The sequence below is a fragment of the Nycticebus coucang genome, chromosome 14, assembly GCF_027406575.1.
Source record: "Nycticebus coucang isolate mNycCou1 chromosome 14, mNycCou1.pri, whole genome shotgun sequence".
Lineage (NCBI taxonomy): Eukaryota > Metazoa > Chordata > Mammalia > Primates > Lorisidae > Nycticebus > Nycticebus coucang.
Window position 1 is genome coordinate 19,089,740 of NC_069793.1, and position 22,404 is coordinate 19,112,143.

General features: G+C 45.4%; 2 protein-coding genes across 8 annotated transcripts in view; one reads left to right on the forward strand and one right to left on the reverse strand.

Moving 5' to 3' along the window:
- The window catches only part of ATG13 (autophagy related 13), a 57,198-nt gene extending 40,951 nt beyond the window's left edge, over nt 1-16,247 (reverse strand). Inside the window, exons 1-2 of one of the 5 annotated variants that reach the window (XM_053560516.1) lie at nt 16,019-16,247; nt 15,400-15,450 (exon numbers count right to left, since the gene is read on the reverse strand). The gene's annotated coding sequence lies outside the window, so the exon portion shown is untranslated. Of the gene's footprint in view, nt 1-15,399; nt 15,451-15,882 lie in introns of all 5 variants that reach the window. The other 4 variants (XM_053560515.1, XM_053560518.1, XM_053560517.1 and 1 more) reach the window with 4 other exon arrangements.
- A 241-nt stretch (nt 16,248-16,488) lies between these two features.
- Nucleotides 16,489-21,758, forward strand: HARBI1 (harbinger transposase derived 1). Of its 3 annotated transcripts, none has more exons than XM_053560524.1 (3): nt 16,489-16,527; nt 17,333-18,148; nt 21,167-21,758. In XM_053560524.1, the coding sequence occupies exons 2-3, from the start codon at nt 17,479-17,481 to the stop codon at nt 21,544-21,546; spliced, it is 1,050 nt and encodes a 349-aa protein (XP_053416499.1). In that variant the 5' UTR covers nt 16,489-16,527; nt 17,333-17,478; the 3' UTR covers nt 21,547-21,758. The 3 variants fall into 3 exon arrangements, with proteins under 3 accessions (XP_053416499.1, XP_053416497.1, XP_053416498.1); XM_053560522.1 differs by having other exon boundaries at nt 16,510-16,649; XM_053560523.1 differs by lacking the exon at nt 16,489-16,527 and adding an exon at nt 16,730-16,827.
- Nucleotides 21,759-22,404: the final 646 nt, after the last annotated feature.

Sequence of the window (22,404 nt, forward strand, 5' to 3'; positions counted from 1 at the left end):
CCCAGGCCTGGTTCGAACCCATCACCCTCGGTGCTGTAACCATTGTGCTAAGGGTGTTGTGCCCCAGCTATTATTTTTGTTACTCTAAAAAAAAAAAATCTTTTTAAGTAAAATAAAAGATAAAGCCAAATAAAATAAAAGCTATAAATAAAGCCCCAAAACAGAGAGGAAAAAAAAAATAAATGAAATATATCAACAAAATAATGGAAAATTAAGACTTGTTAAGAATAAAATATTGTGGGTGGCGCCTGTGGCTCAGTGAGTGGGGCGCCAGCCCCATATACTGAGGGTGGTGGGTTCAAACCTAGCCCGGACCAAACTGCAACCAAAAAATAGCTGGGCGTTGTGACGGGCGCCTATAGTCCCAGCTGCTCGGGAGGCTGAGGCAGGAGAATCGGGAAGCCCAAGAGCTGGAGGTTGCTGTGAGTCCTGTGACATCATGGCACTCTACCGAGGGCGATAAAGTGAGACTCTGTCTCTACAAAAAAAAAAAAAAAAATTAAAAAAAAAAGAATAAAATATTGTTTATGCTTATTTCTGCTTCCTCCTAGAAGTCACTAAAACTCAAACACACACACATACATGCATGCACAAAGAGGGTATTTTATAAAGCAGAAAACCACATGGACAAGAACAGAGGTGACAGCATAAACATTCTGGAATATGGAACGTAGAAGGAATAGATAACTGAGAAGAACAGAGCTGCTATCAAGCGAGCAGGGAGAGAATCCTAAATAACACAAGTTCATGGAACTAAAACCTAAGAAAGGGTAAGAGATACTACTTATCTCCTAAACCAGGGTGGTAGAGATTGTTTGAAAGTCCACAGTTGCAGCTGTTAGACAGCCCCACCTCCAGCTCCACACCCTGTCCCTGACCCCACTCAGCCCAGAGTCGCCCTCCTTCCCTCCATACTGTTAGAAGACTGGACATTAAGGGTGGGCTCAGTGGCTCACACCTGTAATCCTAGCACTCTGGGAGGCTAGGCAGGTGGATTGCCTGAGCTCTTGAGTTCAAGACCAGCTGAGCCAGAGCAAGACCTTGTCTCTAAAAAAAATAGCTGGAGGGCAGCGCCTGTGGCTCAAGGAGTAGGGCACCTGCCCCATATGCCAGAGGTGGTGGGTTCAAACCTAGTCCTGGCCAAAAACCAAAAAAAAAAAAAAAAAAAAGAGGTTCTAAAAAAAATAGCTGGTCATTGTGGTGGGTGCCTGTTGTCCCAGCTACTTGGGAGGCTGAGGCAAGAAAATCACTTAAGCCCAAGAGTTTGAAGTTGCTGTGAGCTGTGAAGCCATAGCACTCTACTGAGGATAACAGTGAGACTCTGTCTTAAACAAACAAACAAACAAGCAAACAAAACAAAAAAAAAATTGGACAATTTTTTGGAACACTAAAGCAGGACATTGGACTTCAATCATCAAAGTCTGCACATACAGGGTGGTGCCTGTGGCTCAAGGAGTAGGGCAATGGCCCCATATGCCGGAGGTGGCGGATTCAAACCTGACCCCGGCCAAAAAAAGTCTGCACATACTAAACTGTAGGACAGCCTCACTTTCAGTCCCCTTCTTCACTTGGTATGCATGTACTGGCAGCCATGTTGGAGGCTTACTTTCAGTGAATACTTTCTTTCTTTTTTATTTTTTTTAAGAGACAGAGTCTCGGGTGGCACCTGTGGCTCAGTGAGTAGGGCGCCAGCCCCATATACCGAGGGTGGCGGGTTCAAACCCAGCCCCGGCCAAACTGCAACAAAAAAATAGCCGGGCGTTGTGGCGGGCGCCTGTAGTCCCAGCTGCTCGGGAGGCTGAGGCAAGAGAATCGCGTAAGCCCAAGAGTTAGAGGTTGCTGTGAGCCGTGTGACGACATGGCACTCTACCCGAGGGCGGTACAGTGAGACTCTGTCTCTACAAAAAAAAAAAAAAAAGAGACCCCTGTCTCTACAAAAAAAAAAAAAAAGAGAGAGACAGAGTCTCACTTTATCGCCCTCCATAGAGTGCCATAGCGTCACAGCTCACAGCAACCTCCAACTCCTGGACTTAGGCAATTTTCTTGCCCTAGCCTCCTGAGTAGCTGGGACTACAGGTGCCCGCTACAATGCCCAGCTATTTTTTTTGTTGCAGTTTGGCTGGGGCTGGGTTTGAACCCGCCACCCTAGGTATATGCAGCTGGCGTCCTACCCACTGAGCCACAGGCGCCGCCCATCAAGTGAATACTTTCACTGTGCCATTCACACCTGAGCATGAGCCACCAAACAGAATCTCGAGTTATATGAGTGAAGCTATGGACGGGAAGGCTTCATGACAGAGTCAAAAGAAGCAAGTTCCTTTCTTTACTTTTATTTTATAAATTGAGACAACCTTTTAACTCAGGATACTAAATTTCCCCAGAGAAGACTTCAACCTCCTGCCAAGGACGAGTATGCCTATCAGCTTTCTGGAAGTAGCAAGCTGTGTGATGAAACAGATTTTCAGCTTATCTGTCTACATTTAGTATTTTGCTAATGGGTCTGCTCACCTTCTAGCAAACACACAAACTATGTTTGATAATCCTGAATCTGAAGCCATCCTATTTTGGTATGTGAAACTTAGCTACCTAATACATCTAACTCTTGAACCTACAGGGTTCTATGATACAAATCATTTCACTGCCTGTTCCACTTCCATTTTACTTCCACGTTGTTGCTTCTTCTGCACTGCTAAACCAGTTACAAATCCCCCTCTGGGTTTTCTTCTCCCAAAAAATATAGAGAAGATTTTTTTCTACTTCTCCCATTCTCTATATTTCCAGGAGCTAAGATACTAACAAGTGGGAAACATATAATAAAAATAATAATCAGAATATATGTTTGAAAGTAATGTGCTTAAATAAGATTAAGCAGGAAATGTATTAGGGAAGACCTGGCACTGAGAAAGTGATCTCTGAGCCAGGATCTAGAAAATGAATGAACCATGTGAATGTCAGGAAAACAGAGCTGTAACAAAATTCTGACGCTTGCCATGCTTGAGAACAAGGATGGGCATGTAGAGGAACTGGAACTCTTTCATACAGCTGATCAGAATATAAAATATTCTAATGATTTTGGAAATATGTCAGTTTCTTATAAAGTTACTGACCAACCCAATCCTATTTAGAATATGACCAATTCTACTCCTAGGTGGTTAATTACCCAAGATAAATGAAAACATAGCCTCATGAAGACTTTCATACAATTTCATAGCAACTTTACTCATAATAACTCTAAATGGGAAACCCAGACACCTAATAAGAGGAAAATGTTTTAATAAAGTGTAGTCGGTAAGGCGCCGGCCCCATATACCGAGGGTGGCGGGTTCAAACCCAGCCCCGGCCAAACTACAACCAAAAAATAGCCGGGCGTTGTGGCGGGCGCTTGTGGTCCCAGCTACTCGGGAGGCTGAGGCAGGAGAATCGCCTAAGCCCAGGAGTTGGAGGTTACTGTGAGCTGTGATGCAACAGCACTCTACCCAGGGTGACAGTTTGAGGCTCTGTCTCAAAAAAATTTAAAATAGAATGTTAGACTGAATTTACCTAAAATAACTAACTAAATAAATAAAACAAGCAGAGATGACAAATATACACAAGAGTCTTTTAACTTTTTTCTGTAAGTAATTCCCTCTTACACATAGGCTCTCCAACATAGCAAGAGCACATCTCCAGGGTGGCGCCTGTGGCTCAAGGAGTAGGGTGCTGGTCCCATATGCCAGAGGTGGCAGGTTCAAACCTAGCCCCGGCCAAAAAAAAAAAAAGCAAGAGCACATCTCCAAAAAATTTAAAATAGGCTCGGCCCCCGTGGCTCAAGTGACTAAGGCGCCAGACACATACACCTGAGCTGGTGGGTTTGAATCCAACCTAGGCCCTCCAAACAACAATGACGGCTGCAACCAAAAAAATAGCCGGGTGTTGTGGTGGGCACCTGTAGTCCCAGCTACTTGGGAGGTGGAGGCAGGAGAATCACTTGAGCTCAGGAGTTGAAGGTGGCTGCGAGCTGTGATGCAACAGCACTCTACCCAGGGTGACAGTTTGAGACTCTGTCTCAAAAAAATTTAAAATAGAATGTTAGACTGAATTTACCTAAAATAACTAACTAAATAAATAAAACAAGCAGAGATGACAGATATACACAAGAGTCTTTTAACTTTTTTCTGTAAGTAATTCCCTCTTTTTCACAGCCCCTCTATGTTCTTCCAGTCTCTTTTCATTTATAATATAAAACCCAGATAAGGGCGGTGCCTGTAGCTCAAGGAGTAGGGCGCCGGTCCCATATGCCGGAGGTGACTGGTTCAAACCCAGCCCCGGCCAAAAACCACAAAAAAAAAAAAAAAAAAAAACCCAGATAAATGTCCTATTATACTGTATCCTTTAAAATTTTTTCATTACCATACAAAAATTGTGGGTATTTTTTTCTTTCTCTCAGAAAACAATTAAATGTAGTTGTAATTTGTTATGACTTCAAACCAAGTCCCCCTGAATTTCTTTTATTGTGGTCAAATACATATAAGAGTTGTGTGACGCCACGGCACTCTACTGAGGGCGATACCATGAAACTCTGTCTCTAAAAAAAAAAAAAAAAAAAAAATTACCACCTTAACTACTTGCTGTCACCTTGGGTAGAGTGCCATGGCATCACAGCTCACAGCAACCTCCAACTCCTGGGCTCTTGGTTCTCGTGCCTTGGCCTCCCAAGTAGCTGGGACTATAGGCGCCCACCACAACGCCCAGCTATTTTTTGGTTGTAGTTGTCATTGTTGTTCAGCAGGCCCGGGCTGGATTTGAACCCTCCAGCTCTGGTGTATGTGGCTGGCGCCTTAGCTGCTTGAGCTTACAGGCACCGAGCCCACCTTAACTACTTTTAAGTGAACAATTCAGTGGTATTAAGTAATACCATAATGTTGTATAGCCATGACCACATCCATCTGCAGATCTGTTTTCATCATGTAAAACTGAAACATGGCCTCCATTGAACACTACTCCTCATTCCCTCTGACTCTGACAACCACCACTCTATTTCTGTCTCTATGATCTTGACTCCTCGTCAGTATCTCATATAACAGGAATCATCCAACATTTGTCTTTTTTTTTTTGGCAGTTTTTGTCCGGGGCTGGGTTTGAACCCACCACCTCCAGCATGTGGGGCCAGTGCCCTACTCCTTTGAGCCACAGGCACTGCCCCACATTTGTCTTTTTGTAACTGGCTTATTTCACTTAGCATAATGTCCTTAAGGTTCATCCATGTTGTAGCATATTACAGAAAAGTTCCTTCTTTTTGAAGGCTGAATAATATTCCATTGTACAGATATACCACATTTTCCTTATCTATTCATCCATGGATCATGAACACTTGACTTGCTTCCACATTTTGGCTATTATAAATAATGCTGCTATGAACACAGGTATACAAATATCTCTTTGAGGGGTGGCACCTGTGGCTGAATGGAGTAGGGCACCAGCCCCATATGCTGGAGGTGGCAGGTTCAAACCCAGCCCTGGCCAAACACTGCAAAAAAAAATCTCTTTGAGACCCTGTTCTCAATTCTTTCAGGTATATACTCAGAAGTAGAATGGCTGAGGCCGAGGAAGGTGGTTCATGCCTGTAATCCTAGCCCTCTGGGAGGCCAAAGCAGGTGGATTGCTTGAGCTCATGAGTTCAAGACTGGCCTAATCAAGAGTGAGATCCCCTTCTGTATTACAAACATAAAAACTAGACTTGGCGCCTGTAGCTTAAGTGGATAGGGTGCCAGCCCTAGAGATGGCAGGTTGGAATACAGCCCTGGCTTGCCAAACAAGAACTACAACCAAAAAATAGCTGGGCGTTGTGGTGGGCGCCTATAGTCCCAGCTACTGGGGAGGCTGAGGCAAGAGAATCACTTAAGCCCAAGAGTTTGAAGTTGCTATGAGCTGTGACCCCATGGTACTCTACTGAGGGCAACAAAGTGAGACTCTGTCTCAAAAAAAAAAAAAAAAAAAAAAATCGGGCGGCGCCTGTGGCTCAAGGAGTAGGGCGCTGATCCCATATGCCAGAGGTGGCGGGTTCAAACCCAGCCCCGGCCAAAAAAAAAAAAAAAAAATCACTTTTTTTTTTGAGAATCTCACTCTGTTGCCTGAGACTACAGGCATGCACCACCAAAGATTGGCCAGTTTTTTCTATTTTTAGAAGAGTCAGGGTTTCACTCTTGCTCAGGCTAATCTCCAACTCCTGAGCTCAAGCAATCCACTTGCCCTGGCCTCCTAGAGCTAGGATTACAGGTCCTAGCACTTGGCCTAAATGGCAGTTCTACTGAGAAATTGCCATACTGTCTTCTGAAGAGGCTATCCCATTTTACATTCCCACCAACAACGTACAAGGGTTATACTTTTTCCACATGCTGGATAACACTTTTTCTTTTTTTTTTTAACTTTAGACAGGGTCTAAATGCATAGGATGGAGTACAGTCACATGGTCGTCCTCATCCCCCCAATTAGCTAGGATCAATCCTCCCAACTCAGCCTCCCAAAGTGCTGGGATTAGAGGCATGAGTCACCACATTCAGCCTTTGCCAACACTTATTTGGGGGTTAATTTTTTTTTTCTCCATGGTGTCACAGCTCACAGCAACCTCCAACTCCTGGGCTTACGCGATTCTCTTGCCTCAGCCTCCCAAGTAGCTGGGACTACAGGCGCCTGCCAGAACACCCGGCTATTTGTTTGTTGCAGTTTGGCCAGGGCCGGGTTCAAACCCGCCACCCTCGGTATATGGGCTGGTGCTCTACCCACTGAACCACAGGTGTTGCCCCATTGGAGGTTTAAAATTTTTTTTTTTTTTTTTTTTTTTTTGCAGTTTTTGGCCAGGGCTAGGTTTGAACCTGCTACCTCCGGCATATGGGGCTGGTGCCCTACTCCTTTGAGACACAGGCACCGCCCCAGAGGGTTTACGTTTTTTAATACTGGAAATCCTAACAAGTATGAGGTTGTGGTATAATATAAAATACATTTGGTCTTTGTCCCAGGTTCCTGTCATAAATCTCTTAAAACCCTCAGAATTGGGTGGCGCCTGTGGCTCAAGGAGTAGGGCGCCAGTCCCATATGCCGGAGGTGGCGGGTTCAAACCCAGCCCCGGCCAAAAAAAAAAAACAAACCACAAAACCCTCAGAATTTCCAGAGTGATAGGAATTATCTCTTTTTCTTTTTAAATTTTTTCTTACAGACAGGTTCTCTCTGTGTAGTACAGGTCATCCTTAATCTCCTGGGCTCAAGGGATCCTTTGCTTCACCTCCCAAATAACTGGGACTATAGGCTTATACCACTTCTCAGGGCTAGGAATGTCTTTTGTTATTCACGTGGAACCCTATCACATACTGAATGAGTTTATGCTAATAAGGTAATTTAAGGTAAAGGCCCTAGATAGCCTCAGGACAGGGCTAGTCCCAAGAAAGAAAAAAAGATTAGAGAGTTGAAACTTTCAGCCCCACCCTTAGCCTAGTAAAATTGGGAGGAGGCCATGTGATCAAGCCCAGCAAAAATTCTTAAACAATCTGCAATGATCTTCCAGGATACTAAATACCAGTAGAGATGCTGGGAAGGTGGAACATTCAGACAGGACAGAGGGCCGGGAGTGGTGGCTCATGCCTGTAGTCCTAGCGTCGTAGGAGGCCAAGGCGGGTGGATTGTCTGAGACCATCGTGAGCCAGAGTGAGACCCCATCTCTATCAAAAAAAAGCTGGCGCCTGTAGTCCCAGCTACTTGAGAGGCAAAGGGCAAGAGAATCACTAAAGGAAGAAAAGAAAAAAAAAAATTAAAAAAAAAACAACTTCAAACTGACTGAAAGCCAGAAGAAATTGAAAGCAAAAAAAAAGAAAGGACACAGAAGCTCCACAAGCCAACCCAATATCTTGCCCTATTCATCTCTTCATCTAGATGTTCACCTATATAATACTTTATTTTATACTTGTATTTTATTTTTTTATTCCATTTTATTTTATTTATGTTTTGAAACATATACCAAGGGTGGCAGATTCATACCCAGCCCCAGCCAAAAAACTGGAACAACAACAAAAAAGAAAGGCAGACTATTCATCTAATATTTGAAGTACTGTATTGCTTAAGATTTTATTGGCTTGTGTTTTGATTTGAGAGTCTTAAGATGTATACACTTTAGTAAACGAGTTTAATCTTGAACAAAGCTTACCTAAAAACTTTATGTGTGGTTAATATGAAAGGAATTTCCACTATAGGTTACTGGGCTAAGGTGAATTTTTCATAAGCCACAATTTTTTATGCATGGATTTAATGGAGGAACGAACATGCATAGAGTTGCTGGTCATTGCTACCTCTCTAAGTGTGGAGACTAGTAAAAATTGAAAGGAGTCTATGATAGGAAAGTGGTACTGATGTCAGGAAGAATGCCAAGAAGGCTGTATAGTCCTCTGTGCCGATGGAGAATCTAAAGCACTTTCTAAATTTGGGGATTTAAATCTCTAAAAGGATTTTAAATCCTTAAAGAGATTGAAGGGACTTAAAATTAATTTATAATTGGTAGCTGCTTTTAACTGTAAAGTGATGGTGGGCTAGGTTATTGAAGAAATCTTCTCAAGGCCATTGAACATTGCACTGTCCTCTATCTACCCTTGGTCACAAGAGAAGGGATGAATAGTCTGCCTTTCTTTGTTGTTGTTCCAGTTTTTTGGCTGGGGCTGGGTATGAACCTGCCACCCTTGATATATGGGGCCGGCACCCTACTCACTGAGCCACAGGCACCACCCTAGTCTGCCTTTCTTAAACAATGAATCCCTATACTTTTAGTCCATAAAAAAACAAACAAACTAGGCACCATAAAGTACCTCATTCCATGGTTGATCCTAGCACACTAGGAGGCGGAGGCAGGAGGCTCACTTGAGCTCAGAAGTTCAAGACCAGCCTGAGCAAGAGCAAGACCTTGTATCCATAAATAAAGAGAAAAATTAACCAAGTGCAGTGGCATATACCTGTAGTTTTAGCTACTTGGGAGGCTAAGGCAAGAGGATCGTTTAAGCCCAAGAGAGTGAGCTATCATGACAATACTGCACTCTATCTTGGGTAACATATGGAGACTCTGTTTCCAAAACAAACAAACAAACAAAAAAACAGGCTCAGCACCCATAGCTCAGTGAGTAGGGCGCCAGCCCAAGCCTGCTAAAACAACAAAGACAACGCAACCAAAAAATAGATTCTGTCTCAAAAAAAAAAAAAGCAAAAAACAAAACAAACAAACAACAACAACAACAAAAAAACCCAGGGCTTGGTGCCCTTAGCACAGTGGTTACGGTGCCAGCCACAGACCCCGAGGCTAGAGGGTTTGAACCCAGCCTGGGCCAGCTAAGCAACAATGATGACAACCTCAACAAAAAATAGCCAGGCATTGTGGTGGGTGCCTATAGTCCCAGCTACCCGGGAGCCTGAGGCAAGATAATCACTTGAGCCCAAGAGTTAGAGGTTGCTGTGAGCACTCTCCCAAGGGTGACAAAGTAAGACTGTCTAAAAAAAAAAAAAAAAAGGCTCAGCGCCTATGGCTCAAGTGGCTAAGGCACCAGCCACATATACCTGAGCTGGTAGGTTCGAATCCAGCCCTGGCCCACCAAACGACGACAGGTGCAACCAAAAATAGCCGGGCTTTGTGGCAGGTGCCTGTAGTCCCAGCTACTTGGGAGACTGAGGCAGGAGAATCATTTGAGCCCAGGAGTTGGAAGTTGCTGTGAGCTGTGATGCCATTGCACTCTACCCAAGATGACAGCTTGAGGCTCCATCTCAAAAAACAAACAAAGAAACAAAAAAACCCTGCCCTGCTAAAATTGAATAATAATAATAAGAAAAGGCCATAAGAGTGAGGGATTTGGGGGGGGGGGTATATTCTTCATTCTCGGTAATCTATTATTTTTATTTTATTTTACTTTTTTTTTTGAAACAGAGTCTCATTATGTCACCCTTGTTAGAGTACTGTGGCACTACAGCTCACAGCAACTTCAAACACTTTGGCTTAAGCAATTCTCTTGCCTCAGCCTCCCAAGTAGCTGGGACTGCAGGCGCCTGCAACGCCCAGCTATTTTTTTGTTGTGGTTGTCATTGTTGTTTTAGCTGGCCGGGGCGGTTCCAATTCGCCAGCCTCAGTGTATGTGGCCAGCACCTTAACCACTGTGCAACAGGCCTCAAGCCCATTCTCTATAATCTAAATAGTACTACAAGCTCAGTGCCTACAGCTCAGTGGCTAGGGCGCCAGCCATATGCATCAGGGCTGGTGGGTTCAAACCCAGCCAGGGTTTACCAAACAATGGCAACTACAACACAAAAATAGCCAGGCTTGTGCCGGCCACCTATAGTCCAAGTAGCCTCCCAGCTACTTGGGAGGCTAATGCAAGAGAATTGCTTAAGCCCAAGAGTTTGAGGTTGCTGTAAGCTGCGATGCCACAACACTACCAAGGGCAACATAGTGAGACTCTGTCTCAAAATAAATAAATAAATAGCACTACAGCCACAGTGTTATGAATGTATTATTCACCTCTTCTATAATAAAGTAAAAAACGTTTAAGAGGAAGATAAATGTTAAAATTGTAATTTGAGGGATTTATAGGTATTATAAAATTAAACAACTTTTTTCAGATAATGATTCTGAAATAAATGCCTTCCACTCCCATTTGAGCATAATATAATCACAAAGTTTTAGAAATATACCTTATCGCCTGTAATCCTAGCACTCTAGGAGGCAGACGCAGGTAGACTGCTTGAGCTGAGGAGTTTGAGGCTAGCCTGAGCAAGAGTGAAACCCCATTTCTACTAAAATAGAAATGTTAGCTGGGCCTTGTGGTGGGTTCCTGTAGCATCAGCTACTAGGGATGCTGAGGCAAGAGGATAATTTCAGCCCTGAAGTTTGAGGTTGCTGTGAATTATGAGAACGCCACAGCACTATACTGAGGGTGACAAAGTGAAACTCTGTCTCAAAAAAAAAATAGAGGCTGGGCACTTATACCTCTAATCCTAGCACTCTGGGAGGCCAAGGTGGGTGGACTGCTTGAGCTCATCCTGAGCTCAGACCATCCTGAGCCAGAGCAAGACTTTGTCTTTAAAAACAGCCAGGGCTGGCGACGCCTGTGGCTTAGTGGGTAGGGCACCAGTACCATATACTGAGGGTGGCGGGTTCAAAGACGGCCCTGGCCAAACTGCAACAACAAAAAAAATAGCTGGAAATTGTGGCAGGCGCCTGTGGTCCCAGCTACTTGGGAGGCTGAGACAAGAGAATCGCCTAAGCCCAGGAGGTAGAAGTTGCTGTGAGCAGTGTGACGCCACGGCACTCTACTGAGGGCGATAAAGTGAGACTCTGTCTCTACAAAAAAAAAAAAAAAAAATGGGCGGCGCCTGTGGCTCAGTCGGTAAGGCGCCGGCCCCATATACCGAGGGTGGCGGGTTCAAACCCGGCCCCGGCCAAACTGCAACCAAAAAAATAGCCGGGCGTTGTGGCGGGCGCCTGTAGTCCCAGCTACTCGGGAGGCTGAGGCAAGAGAATCGCTTAAGCCCAGGAGTTGGAGGTTGCTGTGAGCTGTGTGAGGCCACGGCACTCTACTGAGGGCCATAGAGTGAGACTCTGTCTCTACAAAAAAAAAAAAAAATATATATATATATAGCTGGCCTTGTGGCAGGTACCTATAGTCCCAGCTACTTGAGAGACTGAGGCAAGAGAATCAGTTAAGCCCAAGAGTTGGACGTTAATGTGAGCTGTAACGTCAGAGCACTCTACCAAGGGTGACATAGAGAGACTCTGTCTCAGGGCAGCGCCTGTGGCTCAAAGGTTTGGGCACTGACCCCATATGCCGGAAGTAGTGGGTTCAAGCCCGGCCCCGGCCAAAAACTCAAAAAAAATAAAAAAATAAAAAATAAACATAGCTGGGCTTTGTGGCAGGCTCCTGTAATCCCAGCTACTTGGGAGACCAAGACAAGAGAGTTGCCTGAGCCCAGGAGTTTGAGGTTGCTGTGAGCTATGATGCCCTAGCACTCTTCCAGGAACAACAAAGTTGAAACTCTGTCTCAAAAAAAAAAAAAAGAAAGAAAGAAATATACCTTATCAAATGGGTGTAATAAATTCTAAAGTGGTGCCTTTCCTGAATAATCAAAATTATCCATTAAAGGGCAGCGCCTGTGGCTCAGTGAGTAGGGCGCTGGCCCCACATAACGAGGGTGGCAGGTTCAAACCCGGCCCCAGCCAAACTGCAACAAAAATATAGTCAGCGTTGTGGCCGGTGCCTGTAGTCCCAGCTACTCAGGAGGCTGAGGTAAGAGAATCGCCTAAGCCCAGGAGTTGGAGGTTACTGTGAGCTGTGTGACGCCACAGCACTCTACTATGGACAATAAAGTGAAACTCTGTCTCTAAAAAAAAAAAAAAAAAAAAATTAGGCTATGGAAACTAAACTGAAGTCACAAGATAATACATGTGAATGAGTAGGGGAAGAAAGAACAATGAGAAATATAAAAGAGAGCTCCTGCCTCTACCTCCATACAGTACTTGACTATGTCCAGATGATTCTTGGCCCTTAAACAAAACAATATAATTTAGAATGTTTCATAGCTAATGATCTGTGGCTACTGCTTCCATTTTAAAACTTACTCCTAATGGAAAAAAATATAACTATATAACACAGTTTGTTGGGTTTCACTACAGTAAGGAAAACCCAGTCATTTGCAATTTTTGTGAAACTTAAATCTCAAGAGTTGCCATACCCTCCTTAACTTTATACCCAAAGGGAGACAATGTGAAAATAGTACATAAATTAACTATGTCTTACTACAAATTAGTACATGTGACTTCACCACTTACTCATCATCCACTATGAATTAAAAGTATTAAGAGTCGGACGGCGCCTGTGGCTCAGTGAGTAGGGCGCCAGCCCCATATGCCGAGGGTGGCGGGTTCAAACCCAGCCCCGGCCAAACTGCAACCAAAAAATAGCCGGGCGTTGTGGCGGGCGCCTGTAGTCCCAGCTGCTCGGGAGGCTGAGGCAAGAGAATCGCGTAAGCCCAAGAGTTAAGAGGTTGCTGTGAGCCGTGTGACGCCACGGCACTCTACCCGAGGGCGGTACAGTGAGACTCTGTCTCTACAAAAAAAAAAAAAAAAAAAAGTATTAAGAGTCAGCTGGACATAGTGACTTACGCCTGTAATCCTAGCATTCCAGGAGGCTGAGGCGGGTGGATTGCCCTCAGCGGTTGGAGACCAGCCTGAGCCTGAGTGAGACCCCCATCTCTACCAAAAAATAAAAAGGTGTGACATTGTGGCGGGCGCCTGTAGTCCCAGCTACTTGGAGGCTTGAGGCAAGTGAATTGCGTAAGCCCAAGGGTTGGAGGTTGGTGTGAGCTATGATGCCATAGCCCTCTACAGAGGGCCACAAAGTGAGACTCTATCTCGATAAGAAAATAAATAAATGAATAAAAGTATTAAGAGTCAAGATTCCATTCCACAAGCACTCACAAGACTTATCTTGAACTGAAAAATGGAGAGTTGAAAACAAAAATATTTATCCACATATGAAAAGGATGCATAAAACAACACTCAAGGTTAATTTAGTGTAAAGGAAGGATCTGTTGTTTCTTTTTTTTTTGTAGAGACAGAGTCTTACTTTATTGCCCTCGGTAGAGTGCCGTGGCCTCACACAGCTCACAGCAACCTCCAACTCCTGGGCTTAAGTGATTCTCTCGCCTCAGCCTCCAGAGTAGCTGGGACTACAGGCGCCCGCCACAACGCCCGGCTACTCTTTGGTTGCAGTTTGGCCGGGGCAGGGTTTGAACCCGCCACCCTCGGTATATGGGGCCGGCGCCTTACCGACTGAGCCACAGGCGCCGCCCAGGATCTGTTGTTTCTTATTGCTGCGTATCTCCCACTAAAGATGTCCAATAAATTCTATCATTTTAGGAGGTGAGGTTTTTTGATTTTTTTTTTTAAGTGATAATTTTACTTGTTCCTTTCCAATTTTATTTTGAGACAGAGCCTCAAGCTGTTGCCCTGGGTAGAGTGCCCTGGCATCACAGCTCACAGCAACCTCAAACTCCTGGGCTCAAGTGATTCTCCTGCCTCCGCCTCCCAAGTAACTGGGACTACTGGCATTCAGCACAATGCCTGGCTATTTTTTGGTTGCAGCTGTCATTGTTGTTTGGCGGACCTGGGCTGGATTTGAACCCTCCAGCTCAGGTGTAAGTGGCTGGCACCGAGCCAGGAAGTTTTTTTTTTTGTTTTTGTTTTTTGTAGAGACAGAGTCTCACTTTATAGCCCTCGGTAGAGTGCCATGGCATCACACAGCTCACAGCAACCTCCAACTCCTGGGCTTCAGCAATTCTCCTGCCTCAGCCTCCCGAGTAGCTGGGACCACAGGCGCCTGCAACAACGCCCGGCTATTTTTTGGTTGCAGTTCAGCCGGGGCCGGGTTTGAACCCACCACCCTTGGTATATGGGGCCGGCGCCTTACCGACTGAGCCACAGGTGCCGCCCATAAATAACTTTTTTTTTTTTTTTTGTGGTTTTTGGCCGGGGCTAGGCTTGAACCCGCCACCAGGCTTGAACCCGCCACCTCTGGCATATGGGACCGGCGGGCTACTCCTTGAGCCACAGGCGCCGAGGAAGTAAGTTTTAAATTAAGTATAATGAGGCCTGGCACAGTGGCTCACCTGTAATCCTAACACTCTGGGAGGCTGAGCCGGGTGGACTGCTTGAGCTCATGAGTTGGAGACCAGCCTGAGCAAGAGCGAGACCCCGCCTCTACTAAAAAAATAGAAAAACTGAAACAAGAGGATTGCTTGAGCCCAAGTTAGAGGTTGCTGTGAGCTATGATGCAATGGCACTCTACTCAGGGCAACAGCTTGAGAATCTGTCTCAAAAATAAATAAATAAGGTATAATGAGAAAATAAGTAATTTTTCCATTAATTTTCTTTCTTCTTTTTTCCTTTCTCTCTTTCCTCCCTCCCTTCCTTCCTTTTTTGAGACAGCATCTCACTCACCCTGAATAGAGTGCCATGTAGTCATAGCTCACAGCAACCTCAAACTTTTGGGCTGAAGCCATCCTTCTTGGCTCAATATCCTGAGTAGCTGGTGCTCACTATAACACCAGCTAGTTGTCCCATTTTTAGCAGAGATGGGGGGGGGGTCTCACTTTGCTCAGGCTGGCCTGGAACACCTGAGCTCAGGCTATCCACCCACCTAGAACTTCCAGAGTGATAGGATTACAGACGTGAGCCACCACACGGCCTTTTTCATTAATTTTCTCTACCTCTACCTCTTTGGGCTGTGGTGTGCTCAAAAAAGGAATAAAAAACTAAAAGTGAAGTGCTACACTGAATTTACCAGAGGAACTGGGAAAGTGAAAAATGAGTTAGTGATGAGCTCAAGAAGGTGCTTAGCCACTTACCCAGAGATTTATTTAATGAGAATGGATCGCAGGTTTCCACAGGTCGTTCCACTGCCAGTAAGAAGACAATCGTGAAACTTGGGTCCCTTTTTTCACTATTCAACAGTCACCCTCACCAACACGCGGAGTACATAATTGGCACTCAACAAATATTGACTGAATGAAAACCAAACTCACTCATTGGTAGCCAACCCCAGAGTTAGGGACCCACAAAATTTACCTCCAAAAAGCCTTACAAGTTAACCCAAAGAGCTGAGAAAGTAGAGAGAAAAGTTCTGGGGATCTCTGTAAAGATCGGAAACAATCAAGGGCCAATAGGGCCTACACCAACCCAACTTCCCAAAGAAAACTTAAGGGCTCAGGGAACCCAACCGCGGCTAGTCGGCTTGGGCCTCCATAAGGAGGCACCTGGCAAGCCGCAGATCTATAGCCTCCCAGCCGGGGGCGCTGACAGATCTGGGGGTGTTCCTCCAAAGTTAGTACCTGCGAAGCTGGGGCACAGAGAGCGGATCGGGACTCTCATTACGGAGGCCGGGGCCTGGGGCCGGCCAGCCGCGCCTTCTGCCTGAGGGTTCCGCGCTCCGGGGTTGCAGTGACAGCACAAGTCGCAGATAGATACCTCGCACTTCAGCAGGCTCCTGGCTCGCAGGCCTCGGACGTCTTGCTCCCAAGATTGCGCGAGTCGTCGCACTCACGTCGACCGGCACTCTACAGGGCTTCCCTCATTAGCCAAGTTATCACTCCAGCCTGAAGCCCAGCAGCCGGTAGCTTCCCGGCGCCGCCATCATCAGTGTTTGTTTTCATCCGCTTCGGTGAAGGCGGGGGGTAGGGGTGGGAGGGGAGGAATGAAGCTACAGGGGAAATTCAGATGCCTAGAATCATCGGCACTTTCGCAACACCACGGGCGTCTTATTTAGTCCGTTAAATCCTCAAAAATCTCCACTAAAGTGGATTTCCTTTCCCTCTAGCCCTTCCTAAATTTTTCTAGGCGCCTCAGTAAATAAGAAAAACAGAAAGAGGGGTCTTTGAAAGAGCGAGACCGGTTGGTTCGCGCGTGGAATGTGCGCCGGAGAAACGCAGGTCGCAGTGGCCTCGGCAGCGGGGACGCGACGTGGGGCGGGCACTGACGTAAGGAGGCGGGGCCGCTGTTGCGAGCCTTGGCGGCTTGTGTGAGGCGGCCGGTTCCGGAGGAGGGCCCGGCTGGGCTGGTGGGTGGGGAGTGCGGCTGGGAACCTGGCCGCCGCGGAGAGGTGGGTGAGCGGACTTGGCTGACTTTGAGTGGCGGAATCAGCTCTCGAACCTGGGTCTCCCTGCTTCTTTCGCTCTTTGGTTGGCAAACCTGTTTGGTTTTCCCTGCTTCTTAGCCCTCACCCTCCGGATTTGGATTTCTTGGGATGAGGTGAAAAGCCTGTTGGTATAGCACAGAATGTACGTCCACCAGGCTGCTTCGTGTACTTTTTATACCCTCCCTCCCTTGTTAGACTGGTTTGAGCACCCCCACATCTGTACCGAACTTGTCAGGTAGAGCCAGAGGGCTTTGGATAATGAAACCCTTTTTTTTTTTTAACAGACTCCCTTGAGTAATCCTTCTTCAGGGTAGTTCTGACTTTTCTCAGCTGCTTCTTGGCTTATATAGTTAGGAGCAGACCTCTTTTACCTTGTGAATAATTATGCCATTACCTCCATTAATCTTCTGCTGTTCTTAGTTGAAATGCCGGGTATTAAATGAGCCACCGAGATTAAATTCCCTTTATCCTTCAAACCAGAGCAAGTCTGATGTGTAGCTATGAGTTAGTGGAGAAAAAGCTAGAGTTACAAGTGCATCTTTTGCCTCAACAAAAATGGAAATTTGCAGAAAAGAAGCTGTTGTAGCTTTTGAGTCACTTTAAAGTTTTTGGTAGGTTTCTAATATTTTTTCTTTTAACCTTTACAGAGAGAAGATTATAAATGCCAGACCCACTTAAGCCATGGTTAACTGTTGAATTCCTATGCTTTCTTGAATACCTTCTTACACCAACATCTTCATTGGAAGGTCAGCAAAAGTAGCAGAGAGAAGGAGAGACAACGTTCACATTTACCATGGCTATCCCAATAACAGTGCTTGACTGTGACCTCTTGTTGTATGGCCGAGGTCACCGGACATTGGACCGCTTTAAGCTGGATGATGTGACTGATGAATACTTGATGTCTATGTATGGGTTTCCTCGACAGTTTATTTATTATTTGGTGGATCTCTTGGGGGCAAGTCTATCTAGACCTACTCAGCGATCCAGGGCTATTAGCCCAGAGACACAGATCCTTGCAGCATTGGGCTTTTATACCTCAGGTTCCTTTCAGACTCGAATGGGAGATGCTATTGGAATCAGTCAAGCCTCTATGAGTCGTTGCGTTGCCAATGTCACCGAAGCACTTGTGGAAAGGGCCTCACAGTTCATTCACTTTCCAGCTGATGAAGCCTCCATGCAGGCTCTGAAGGATGAATTCTATGGGTTGTCAGGGATGCCAGGGGTTATAGGGGTGGTTGACTGTATCCACGTGGCAATCAAGGCACCAAATGCTGAAGATCTCTCCTATGTGAACCGCAAAGGTCTGCATTCTTTAAACTGCCTTATGGTGTGTGACATCAGAGGGGCACTAATGACTGTGGAGACAAACTGGCCAGGTAGCCTACAGGACTATGCTGTACTGCAACAGTCTTCTCTCAGTAGTCAGTTTGAAGCCGGAATGTACAAAGATAGCTGGTTTCTCGGTAAGTTTGTAGTTGTAAATTTTCATTTTGTAGCCACAGAAAAGTTACGTATTTAGCGAAATAGAATGAAGCAGGCATTTGTAGACCTGCGTCTCAGTCTTATACCTTCTTTATGAAGCCTCAGGTAAGAACTCTCTGAACCTTCATTTTTTTTTTTTTTTTTGAGACAGCCTCAAGCTGTCACTCTGGGTAGAGTGCTGTGGCATCACTGCTCACAGCAATCTCCAACTCCTGGGCTCAAGCGATTCTCCTGCCTCCACCTCCCAAGTAGCTGGGACTACAGACTACAGGCACCCGCCACAACGCCCAGCTATTTTTTGGTTGCAGCTGTCATTGTTGTTTGGTGGGCCCGGGCTGGATTCAAACCTGCCAGCTCAGGTGTATGTGGCTGGCGCCTTAACCGCTTGAGCCACAGGCACTGAGCCTGAACCTTCATTTTTTTTAAGTCAACATTCAAAAGACATTTATTAAGATTTAAGGGCGGCACCTGTGGCTCAGTTGGTAAGGCGCCGGCCCCATATACTGAGGGTGGCAGGTTCAAAACCGGCCCCGGCCAAACTGCAAACAAACAAACAAAAAAAATAGCCGGGCGTTGTGGCGGGCGCCTGTAGTCCCAGCTACTCGGGAGGCTGAGGCAAGAGAATCGCTTAAGCCCAGGAGTTGGAGGTTGCTGTGAGCTGTGTGATGCCACGGCACTCTACCGAGGGCCATAAAGTAAGACTCTGTCTCTACAAAAAAAAAAAAAGATTTAAAAACAGTCTAGGCACAGTGGCTCATGCCTGTAATCCTAGCATTCTGGGAGGCTGAGGTGGGTGGATCACTGGAGCTCACCAGTTTGAGAACACTCTGAGTAAGAATTAGACCCTGTCTCTACTAAAAATAGAAAAACTAGGGCGGCACCTGTGGTTCAAAGGAGTGGGGTGCATATACTGGAGGTGGTGTGTTCAAACCCAGCCCCAGTCAAAAGAAAAGAAAAGAAAAAATAGCTGAGTGTTGTGGTGGCCACCTGTAGTCCCAGCTAATCCAGACACTGAGGCAAGAGGGTTGCTCAAGCCCAAGAGTTTGAGGTTTCTGTGAGCTATGACTCCAGGGAACTCTACCCAAGGCAGCAGAGAATCTGTCTCAAACAAAACAACAAAACCCCACTATTAAATTTGTGAAATAGTTCTAGATTTGTCAAACTTAAAACTAGCTGTGATATCTCTTTGACTTTTAACATTTTGACCTAGGGTATCATCCTTTCCTGTCTTCATTTTTATTTGTCCCTGCAGAGTGTGTTACCCACACTGTATCATTCAGCTGACCTCAAGTGATACTCCTTCCTTGGCCTCCCAAAGTACTAGGATTATAGGTGTGAGCCACAGATTTGGTTTTCTTTAGCTATCAGGTTTTTTCTTTGTTGGTTTTTTGTTGTTGTTGAGATAGTCTCACTATGTTGCCCTCAGTAGAGTGCTATGGCATCACAGCTCACAGCAACCTCAAACTGTTGGGCTTAAGCGACTCTTCTGCCTCAGCCTAAGTAGCTGGGACCACAGGCACCCACTACAATGCCCAGTATTTTTGTTGTTGTTGCAGTTGTCATTGTTGTTCAGCTGGCCCGGGCTGGATCTGAACCTGCCACCCTCTGTGTATGTGGCTGGCATTGTAACCACTGTGCTACGAGTGCCAAGCCTCTTTGTTGGTTTTTTTTTTTCTTTTTGGCCGGGGCTGGGTTTGAACCCACCACCTCCGGCTTATGGGACCGGCGCCCCACTCCTTGAGCCACAGGCACTGCCCATTTTTTTTTTTTTTTTTTTAGAGACAGAGTCTCACTTTATTGCCCTCGGTAGAGTGCTGTGGCATCACACAGCTCACAGCAACCTCCAACTCCTGGGCTCAGGCGATTCTCTTGCCTCAGCCTCCCAAGCAGCTGGGACTATAGGTATGCCACAACTTCTTGCAATTTGGCTGGCATCGGGTTTGAACCGGCAACCCTCGGTATATGACATCGGCGCCCTACCCACTGAGTCACAGGCACTGCCCTCTTTGTTGTTTTTTTGTTTGTTTGTTTGGAGACAGAGCCTCAAGCTGTCACCCTGGGTAGAGTGTCCTGGCATCACAGCTCACAACAACCTCAAACTCCTGGGCTCAAGCGATTCTCCTGCCTCTGCCTCCCAAGTAGCTGGGATTACAGGCACCTGCCACAATGCCCATGGTTGCAGCCATCATTGTTCGTCGGGCCCAGGCTGGATTTGAACCTGCCAGCTCAGGTGTATGTGGCTGGCGCCTTAGCCGCGTGAGCCACAGGCACTGAGCCTCTTTGTTGTTTTTTTAATCAAATATATTCTCAGCCAAGGGCAGCGCCTATGGCTCAGTGAGTAGGGCGCTGGGCCCCATATACCAAGGGTGACGGGTTGAAACCTGGCCCTGTCCAAACTGCAACAAAAAAATAGCCGGGCATTGTGGTGGGTGCCTGTAGTCCCAGATACTTGGGAGGCTGAGGCAAGAGAATCGCCTAAGCCCAAGAGCTGGAGGTTGCTGTGAACTGTGACGTCATAGCACTCTACCGAGGAAGATAAAGTGAGACTCTGTCTCTATAAAAAGAAAAAAAAAAAGATATTCTCAGCCAAGACACATGGCTTCCTGTTCCTGACATTGATATACTTTTTTTCTACCACAGCAGTTTCTTCTTGGATTTTTGGTGTGCTTTGGCTCCAAAAGCTGTTGTATTTTCTGTTCATCCTTAGTATGTTTTCTGAATTTTATTTCTTGTTTATATTCCACATATATGATATAATCCAGGCATCCTCAAACTGTGGCCCGCAGGCCACGTGAAGCGGTGGAAATTGTATTTGTTCCCGTTTTGTTTTATACTTCAAAATAAGATATGTGCAGTGTGCATAGGAATTTGTTCTTAGTTTGTTTTTTTTTAAACTATAGTCCGGCCCTCCAATGGTCTTAGGGACAGTGAATTGTCCCCCTGTTTAAAAAGTTTGAGGACGCCTAATATAATCAATATATTTTGGGACTTTCCCACAGGTGACAGTTCCTTCTTTCTCCGCACCTGGCTCATGACACCACTTCATATTCCTGAAACTCCAGCAGAATATCGCTATAATATGGCCCATTCTGCAACTCACAGTGTGATTGAGAAGACTTTCCGAACCCTCTATTCCCGGTTCCGCTGCCTGGATGGATCCAAGGGGGCACTACAGTATTCACCAGAAAAGTCCAGCCACATCATCTTGGCTTGTTGTGTTCTCCACAACATCTCTCTAGAGCACGGGATGGATGTTTGGTCCTCTCCAATGATAGGACCCATGGAACAGCCCCCCGAGGAAGAGTATGAACACATGGAGTCCCTGGACTTAGAAGCTGATCGTATCCGTCAAGAGCTAATGCTCACTCATTTTAGCTAACATGGAAGGTGGGAAGGAGGAAGATTCACCGGAAGGAGCCGTGACAAACTATTTATTCTTACCACCTTCCACACAGGTTCCATCATCTAGCATAACTGAGTGTAGAACACTTGTCATAAATTGACATTTAATCTGTGTGTTTTAGAAGAGTTAAGACTATGCCAGAATATCTTGATTCATTTGCAAGTGTTTTAACTAAGCCAAAACCAAGATAATAATTCCCTCCTATTCATTAAACTCCAGGTTGAGCATCCTTCACATGAAAGCTCACTGGTTGCAAACATTTTTTATTATGCCTAAAAAGTCATAGTAAAGGGGAAAATAGCATATAGCTAAAACACTTTTTTTCGTTTCAATTGTCTTCAAATTTCAAATGAAAACAATATTTGTCCTGAATTGTTTGGGTAGTATTTTAGTTTTTCTACTTCTTTTCCGATATAGTTATAATCTGCAGCAAGTGTAAAGAGTGAATTTAAGTTAGGAAATGGTCTTCTGACATAATTAAATGGCTACTAATCCAAGTTTGCAACTTTTTGTTTTCAAGAGGATGTTGAGGACAGTCTAAAACCTCCGTTTTTAGCCTGTTTGCAATAATTGGGCCATGATTTAGACCTCATTCCTAGGGAGAACACCTGGATTCTAGTCTCTTATTTCTAACCCTGAGTCATAGAGGCTAAATGGGTTTAAGAACCCAATCAGCTTAAGGAACACAATTCAAATAGAGATAAAATAGCATGCTTACACTTTATAGGGAATCTTTTGACCCAAATAGATTGATGAGAATAGAAGATTGATCCAAGTTTAGTCAGCTCACATCTACCTAGATCACATTTCTTTTATTTTTATTTTATTTTATTT